Source organism: Indicator indicator, chromosome 3, assembly GCF_027791375.1.
Source record: "Indicator indicator isolate 239-I01 chromosome 3, UM_Iind_1.1, whole genome shotgun sequence".
Classification (NCBI taxonomy): domain Eukaryota; kingdom Metazoa; phylum Chordata; class Aves; order Piciformes; family Indicatoridae; genus Indicator; species Indicator indicator.
In genome coordinates, this window is record NC_072012.1 from 36,096,315 (window position 1) to 36,105,114 (window position 8,800).

General features: G+C 38.2%; 1 protein-coding gene across 1 annotated transcript in view; it reads right to left on the reverse strand.

Moving 5' to 3' along the window:
- The window catches only part of ZNF277 (zinc finger protein 277), a 33,772-nt gene extending 25,996 nt beyond the window's left edge, over positions 1–7,776 (reverse strand). The window contains exons 1-4 of the mRNA XM_054399982.1: positions 7,725–7,776; positions 7,252–7,447; positions 3,972–4,060; positions 3,034–3,116 (exon numbers count right to left, since the gene is read on the reverse strand). Of these exons, the coding sequence (XP_054255957.1) occupies positions 3,034–3,116; positions 3,972–4,060; positions 7,252–7,447; positions 7,725–7,776 (420 nt within the window). The remainder of the gene's footprint in view (positions 1–3,033; positions 3,117–3,971; positions 4,061–7,251; positions 7,448–7,724) is intronic.
- Positions 7,777–8,800: the final 1,024 nt, after the last annotated feature.

Consider the following 8,800-nt stretch of genomic DNA (forward strand, 5'->3'; position numbering starts at 1 on the left):
AATACTCCTAAACTTGAGATTCAAAACTGCCAAATGAAATGCTTCACCTAGCACATTTTAAAGACAATATTTGTCCTTGTTTGGGCTTGCTGTCAGAGACAGCAGTTAGGATTCAAAGGCTGCAGAAAAATAACCAAAAATTGCATAGTTCTGGTCTAATAAAGTTATTCTGTGCAACTGACACGAGTCCATTTGCCAGCTCGGTCTTAATTGCTGGACTTGTCTGGAGGTAAAAGACTTTGAAAAGCAAAATAACTATTTAACTTGCAAGTCAACACTCAGATTGCAGCAAGAGGAAATGAAAAAATAAACAGACTTTATTGCTGTAACTAAAGCAGTGACTCCATTAGCCCCAAACTACAGCTGCAGCTTGATTTCATAAAATCCTGTAAAAACTGAAGATACAGTTCTGGGACTTAAACCACCAAAGACTATTTCACACCATAATAAGAGTGCATACCTCTTTCTTTTCTAACTTAATTACTCTGTAAATAAAATGAGCACTTGCTTTGGGCTAAATCCTGCACTCTTCTCTGAATTTGAGGAAATGACTATTCGTAGAGGAGATGAGATGGCTCACCTGCCAAAAGACTGCACTCTCTTGACACTGGGAGTGGAGACAAGGCCTAGTTGGAATAGGACTGAATAGTACAAAACATTACAAAACTAGAAAAAATCCCCTTAAAAATAAAAAACAACTACTCTGCAGCAGAAAGGAGATATATTATAACAAGACAGTTCTATGAAAACATTAGCTGCATGCTCAATCACAACCCTCTTTCCTTAAAGCCACAAACGACATTGGGAAAGGATCATCGTTATGGCGCTGTGTGCTCACATGTAATATTCAAGATGCTGTTCATAACCTCAAAGGGATTGTAGGAAACTGGAAAGGTACAGAGAAGTGCAATGATGTACAATGAAGAACCACCAAATAGACAGCATCTTCAGGCTCAAATCACTGAATCCTTGCAGTTTCCAAAGACCTCTTGAGAGAAGGTAGTCCAACCTCTTGCGTCCAAGCAGGGTCACCCAGGTCTGTGTCTAGTTCTGTTTTGAGTGTCTCCAGAGACGAAGACTTTACAACCTCTCTGGGCAACTTCTTCTAGTGTTTGACCACCCTCACATTAAAAAAAGTGTTTTCTTGTTTTTGGAGGGAATTTCCTGTTTTTTAATTCATGCCTACTACCACCTGTCCTGTTGGTGGGCACTACTGAGAATAATATGACTCTCTTCTTCATTCCCTTGAAGTATTTATACATATTGATAAGATCCCTCCTGAGCTTTGTCTTCCAGGCTCAACAGATCAAGCTCTCTCAGCTTCTCCTTGTATGAAGGATGTTGCAATCCCTTAAATCATCTCCAAACTGGACTTGCTCAAGTATGTCTGCATCTTGTACTGAGAAGCACATCTCTGGACCCAGCACTCCACGTGTATCTCACTAGTGCTGAGTAGAGGGGAAGGATCACCTCCATTCACCTGCTAGCAACACTTCTTCTAATACAATCCAAGATGCTGGTTTGCCATGAAGGTGCATTTCAGTACATGATTAACGAAAGACATAATGTAAGGTAGATAAATCAGGAGACAAATTATGAATGGCTTGGATAAGACTAAGGAAAAGCTGTTCACTACCTCTTCTAATGAAAAAAAAACATCCAGGTGACAGGTTCAAAACAGATGATTCTCTACAAGTGTGTAGTCAAGCTGTGCAACTTACTGCTGCAAGAAGCTGTGGATACATAAGTTTTTGTGGGTTCAGGGTTGGAGTTTCATGAAGAAGACCTGTACATACTCTGCAGGTTCTGGGGATTTGCCAGTGAAGTGCTGTGAGCTGCAGAACATTACGTTAGTCACCAAACTGAAACAGCAATCAAAGGGTAGTTGAACCAAATGGATTTTGCATGCCAATCCAAATTAGCCTACAGACAAGAATTTTGTTTTTGTATGCATCTCCTTCATTCTGAATGCTTATGATTTAAGATGTCTCTAGGTGCATGCTGTGTATGCACAGACTTGTAATAGAAGCATACCAGAACAGTGTAACAAAGGGTTAAAAGATCTGTGTTAACAATTCCCAGGACAGAGCTGCCAACAGTAAGCTCAAGAACATATTATGGAAAGGTCATATTGAGCACTCTAACACCTCACAGTACAGATGACTTGCCAGCAGAAGACCTTGCATCCTAACAGAAAGAGACTGGCCACAAAGTTGCTATGTATTACGTAATATTTTAAAGTTAGCCCAACAGCAAAACCAGACTACAGCTGTTTATTTCAAACAAGAAAACACCAAAAAAAAAAAACCCCACCCCAGTGGTCAGCAATCAGGACTAAGTCATTATGGAAACTGAAGTCAGCAAGAGCTTAATGTGAAGCACCACACGCTCAGAACCTAACAACTAAGATACGAGAGGTCTGTCCAAAGTAGTAGATTGCCATCATCAAGCAAGAAGCAGTACAGCTCACGAGGAGTCAAAAGCTGGCATTTCTTCTCCTTTGCATCTCAAGGAAACAACAATACTGCATAGACTTCCTCCACTCATGCACCATGGTGCTTACGAGCATGCAAGTGTGAATTAAAGAAATCTGGGTAAGAGAGGGTGAATGCACAAAACCAACTTGCTTGAAGATTTTGTAAAAAAGTAACACCTTCCCTTTTCACAGCATTGCACACTGAGTTTTATTTTGCTCATTTCCTTACATGTACGCTACTACACAAAAGATAGTGTGTCAGTGCACTGCAGATTCTTCCAAGAAGAAAAATGCTCAGCACACAGTCTTTTTCAGTACTCCGGGCATATTTTCCACTTGTGTGAACACTGACATTCAACCTGTAAATTTATTCCAAAGGAAAATCTATAAACAACGAGTTTATGTATGTTTCTGTAACATCTAGGGAAATGAGCTTAAAAAAAAATATTAAAAAGCCCCAGAATTTTGCAGTCTAGTAAAAAATACTTTAGAAATGCCCAGTAAGTTCCACTATGGAACTGCTTACCTCAAAAAATGGAACAACAGTAATTTCTTACCAGCCTCTTTTGTTGAAGCTGTTCTCTAAGTAATCTGTCTTCTGGTAAAACATCACATAGAAGAAAATAATTGTCTTGCTCTTCTGTTAAGATTAGAAAGTGTGTGTAAGGGATAGGAAGTTGCAGCTGCTTTTAATATTTTTGGCACATAATTTGCTAACCTTTTAGAATGTGTTAAGAATGTGAGAATTATTTTTTTTTAACCTAGAGAAGTTATTTTAGTTTCATAATTTAATGAAATATGCTTAAATATTTAAAGTATATACATTTATGTATGTATATACATAATATTTATATACACATTTGTGTATGTACATTTACATCATTCATATTGCAGTACAAAGGTAAAAGTATAGCAAAGTTTTCCCCACTACAAGCTTTATTAATTTTATGATGGTTCTTCTGCAGATGTAAAGCAATTGTAATAATTTGTAGTGGTTACAGTATAAAGTCAGCATGAAAGAAACATCAAATCACCTTTAATTTTATCTTGCAAATGGGGATTTTAGTTACCTGTCCAGGAACGGTTAGCAGGATCAGTGTGGGTGGTGGACAGGGTGAAGTTGGAAAGAACAGCTCTTTGGGAATGTTTCTACACATTTCTGGAAAGTCTGTCATCAATATTTTATACAGTGGGTATCAGAGCTTCCCCAGCCTTGACAGAAGCACTTCTAGGCCTTGATTGGCAACTGGCAATCAAAACTGGCAGTGCAGTTAAGCATGTAATGAGCTCACCCTCACTGCTCACAGTACTGAAGCATATGTTGCAACCCTTGGAAAAGGTAACTTTAAATATGTGGTTAAGAGTTAAACTTTACTTCTGTGGTTTTCTGACCTAGTGTCAGATTAACTTCACACTTGGCTGATCAAAGCAGCACTATATGCCAAAAATTATCACATGGTCTGGCCAACAGAGAGTAAGCAAGCAACGCACTTACCTAACGGGGCTTGTGAATTTGTTCTTATCACACTGCAAAAGTCTGTGATGGGCTGTTCTGCAAACCTCTTCTTCCAGTACAAGATGTACCTTAAAAATGAGGGGAGATGATTAGTGAAAAAGGAAACATTAAAAAAAAAAAAAAGTTTAGTAAATGCTTGATTTGGTCTTGGTTTTTTTTTATCCTATAACTTAAGAGTATTTTATGCTTTTTCAAAATTCCTGTCTCAGTTTTTGCTTCCTTTAATCTAGCTTTCTAGTTCATTAAATTAATTCAGCTTCATTAACATTGTGTTTAACTATCCTGTCAGAGTGAAGAACTCAGTAAGACAGATTTGCGTTGAGCTTTACATAAACACTGTGACCTATTCACATCTTCAAACAGAAGTGCCACTCAGATGCATTTTTAGTCAAAAGATATACTACAGAGGACTCTCAAATTCCCTGAATATGTGCTCCATGTTCTGCAAGACAGAGGCAGGAATCTGAAACTCAGTGAAAATACCAACTTGTCAAAAGTGACATTTTGGCAGGTCTCCTGTGGAGTTACAGTGGAAGCTGTAGCTTGACAGAAAACTAGAAAGACAGAACAATTAAGTCCCCAAACACCTGGGACTGGGAGAGCAGACAGAGTAAGGAAACCCCTAAACACATCTTGAAGGTTTAACCCATAAACTACAGTTGTTCAAAAATATTCTTGTACTGTCATTGTTTGTATTACAGCATCAACATACCACAACTGAGATTAGGTTTCCACTGAACTAGAAGCTACTGTCTAACTAAGAAGTCACCACCTTCAATTACATGATGAAGGGAACCAAGTAATCCTTGTGCTAGTTATTCATAATGTTATTATTAGAAAAAAGAAAAACAAACCAACAAAACCACCTGAAAACGTCTAAGTTGTGATTATATTTACACTTTTGACCTGTGCATGGTCTAAATCATGAGAGAGTTGGTAATGTAAAGGCTAGGAAAAGAATCATAAAAAATCAGATATGATTATGATGAGGACATTTCTAAATAGTTGTGAGTAGTGCCATTTCCAAGTTTACTTGCCACAGCTAGCACGTCTCATGGTGGCAAATGTTACCTCTGTTTACATCTAACTTAATATATGAGGACTCCAACTGTGACAGCCAAGGAATACGTATATATTTGTTTCTGCTAACTCTGACATGGAGAGGATTAACCTCTGGTAACAGCACACAGGTAAGCACAGTGAAGTTAGCATGCATGGCTGAAGTTCATTCAGTAGCTCACTAGGTGCCAGTAAGTGAGAGGTGAGCATTTCATTGTCTGTCTATCTACTCCACTGTTTATAATTCACAATAAAATGACAAGTTTCGTTCACAACAAGAACAGCAAGTCTTCCAGAACAAGTAATCCTTGAGTTTTTGGGACATAAATGTGCAAATGGAGGGATTTCAAGATGTCACTTACTCTGTCCCGTGCACTGAAATAAATGAACGCTGTTCAAACAAGCTCACCTAACCATGAAGTTCACTGGTAAGTGATTTCATATCATAAGACTTAATAAAAAAAAACAGTGATCAAATACAGACAATGTCTTGTCATACTCCCAGGGAGACAGAATGAGTGATCAGTGTCTATGAGTGTTCACGCCCAGTCATGCAGTGGAAGCTTATTCCCCTTATCTCTTCCCTTTGCTTTAATGCCAATTTATCTTTATTCTTCCAAGTTAAAAAAAAAAGAGTAAAAAATCCCATTGGCATTGCTCTTCTCTGTATTCATCACTTCTTGTAGTTCTGTCATAAACTACTACTATTCCTAAGACTGACTGTAACTCATTGCTAAGTATAATGCCCCCTCTATGTTTTCAGAGTATTTTCTCTCTATTTTTCCACACTTCAGTTTAACACTTCAGATTATACTTCCTTTTTTGTCCATAGCATTAGATATTCAGTAGAGCAAATAAGAGGAGGCACACTTCAGAGTAACAACTCCATCATTTCATATCCTGAGGCCACTTTCTTTAAGAATTGGCTACCTTCCAATTGTATTAGCAGCAAAAAGAATGTAAATGGGCATTTTCTTGAAAAAGTGATTTTAAAATATATTTCTATTAACACAGAATAATTCCCCAAGTGCAGTTAAACTGGTGGTCCACGACTGAGCAGCTCTGATCCCTTTAGCTGAAGAAACTAGCATTATCTCCAAAGAACACTGCATTCTTGTTCGGCCTACTTTCAACACAAAACCAAACAAAAACAAGTATCAGTTTTAAGCAATGAAAAGCTCATACATCTGAAAAAAGGTTTTTATGACTGACATTTCTCTTCTTAAATTTCATCTTAATATTTCATTTTTTCTTAACATCTTGATAGACACAAGTTACTGGCTTTGGCTCAGTAACTAATCACAGAAGACCTACCAGGAAACTTTTTAGTTGAGAAATCATCCAGCTAACATTTAAACAGTGCAACAGAAGTGTGCACAAACTGGCAGGTACCATCAAGCCTACCGCCTGGTTCATATATTGCTGTGTGTGAAAGCAAAATGTCACCAAGCGCCTTGTCTCTGAAGTTACAAGCCAGCTGGTGCCATGCCAGCCACTGGAGGAAGTTAAGAGAGAGAAAGCCAAACATGACCCTGCTGAGATGATCAATGACACAGCTGTAGCAGTCACAGTTGTATGCAGACTACGGTACTGTAAAATACCGTTAAGGATGAAATGTGATACTTATGCAGAAATTCTGGCATCCTTAAAATAGGACAAATTAATTTCATCCCAGAATGTGAGAGATCCTGTACTGAGCATTCTCTGTGTACAATACATAGCTTTAGGACATTGTGCAGTGGCAGAAATAGTCTTGTCCTATACAAATAAAACTCAAATTTAGGAGAGTTGATTGTCTCATATGTGCCTTATGAAATAAACAGCTTTCTAGTTTGTATGCAACCTGTCTATTAGTGACAGGACCTGAGAAGTCCCCAGAAAATGTCAAAGAATGTCTAGCACAGAAATCGTCCTGTGTTGTAATATTAAGTACCTGGGTCCCAGCAGCATCTAGGGGTTGGGGAGTGGAAAAGGAAAATAACTTTGCAATCCATCAATAAAAAGCCCATAAAAATAAAAGTAATAAAAATGTTCCCACATCATCTTACTGTTTTTTTCAAGGTTTTTTTTTCAAGTATTTTAGAAACATGATCTCTAGTTTTCTGAAGGTTTCTGTAATATCTGCACTCACTCACTCTCTCTCTCTCTCTCTCACAAACACACACACACACACACTCATTTTAAACAATATAATCTTTACCTTCTGAAATCCGCAACCAGTTTCACATCTGCTATGACAAGCTTGTGTTCAATAATCATGTGCTTCAGGAGCAGATTTTGTTCTGCTACGAGATAGCATTCTTTGCAGAAAATACAGGGCACATAGGGAGAACTTTCAACAGCAGCAACATCGCAAGCTTCTGGCAGAGACAGAGGCTCCAAAATAGACTCCGTATCTAAAATAAATAAAAATAAATGTTGAGTAAATGAATACATCTACATCACTTGGAGTACTTTTAGGCAATTTAAACCCATTTTGTTGGGTCCCAGTTTTGTTGCAAGGATCACCAAAGTGCTTGGAAGCAAGCATTATTTCCAGGAAGGATGGCAGGAGGTTATCACAGGACAGTTCTCAAGTATCTGCTCCAGCTGAAACTCCCAGCTGACACTGTCAGACACAAGTGCCCTGCTTATCACTGAAGGAAGTTTTATGATAAGACACCTTTTCCTCACCTGTTCTATCTGCTGTTATGAATGAAGCTATTCTCTTTGCCACATTCTTCATACTATCAGGAAGGCTTTAGACTGTATAGCACAAACCATTTTGTATGTTGATTACTTCTAATTATACTCTTATTTATTGCACAATGGTTCTGTAATTTTCTGAAGGTCTGTATGCATATACAGACTCTTGAAGGCCTGTATGCATTTGTCTTTCCTTTTTTTCCTGTTGGTATCTTGCCTACTGTTCTGTCGCTATTACTGATAAAGATTACTGCCACATGCAAGCACTTCTTAAATGTACAGACGCTGAGGAGGGGCAAGCCATGCCTGATGCCAGGACAACTAAGAACTCTGTCAGCCAGTTCAGCTGTGCCCAGTAAGCAGCTACACTGGTTTAGGTCTCCTGCAATGACCTATTTAAACATTTAGATGTCCAAATAAACAACTTCCTATCTGCCTTAACAAAGCAACCTCCAAAATGTATGGCAGGAATTGGTAGTCAACATAGACAGGAGGCAGATACAGTTATTTAACATAAGTACTTGGGAATAACAATTGCTTGAGCTGGAAGTACAGAGCTGTTGATTTTTCATTGTAGTGGTGGACTGCTGAAAGAAATAAACTGAGGTGAAGGTTTTTTTGCTGCCCAAAGAGCATAGCTAATTCTAAAAGAGAGCAACTTAAATATAACTATTGGAGCAGTGTGGCAACTGCAGAAGCTTATGCAATTTGTCTGAAAGGCACTTAAAAGAGGAGGTGAGGGAAGAAAGAATCATGAATATAGCTTTGTACTCATCTGCTGCAAAAAACACTGAAGAAGAGAATGAATGCACAGAGCTGAACAAAGATGCACAGCCTTTAGCATAGCACTTAGTGGACTAACACATAACACAAATACCAAAATAGTACAAATATGGCTAAGTATATTATTGAAAGCCCTGCACAAGTAGCTAATTTTGATTCTATATTTGGAGCAGAGTGGCCACAGATACTGAAGAAAAGCTGTTAACTAAAGCATAGCTAAAGGCTAACAGGGAAATAAAAACATTCAGATCAAGTTCTTGCTCCACCAGGACTCCCACATG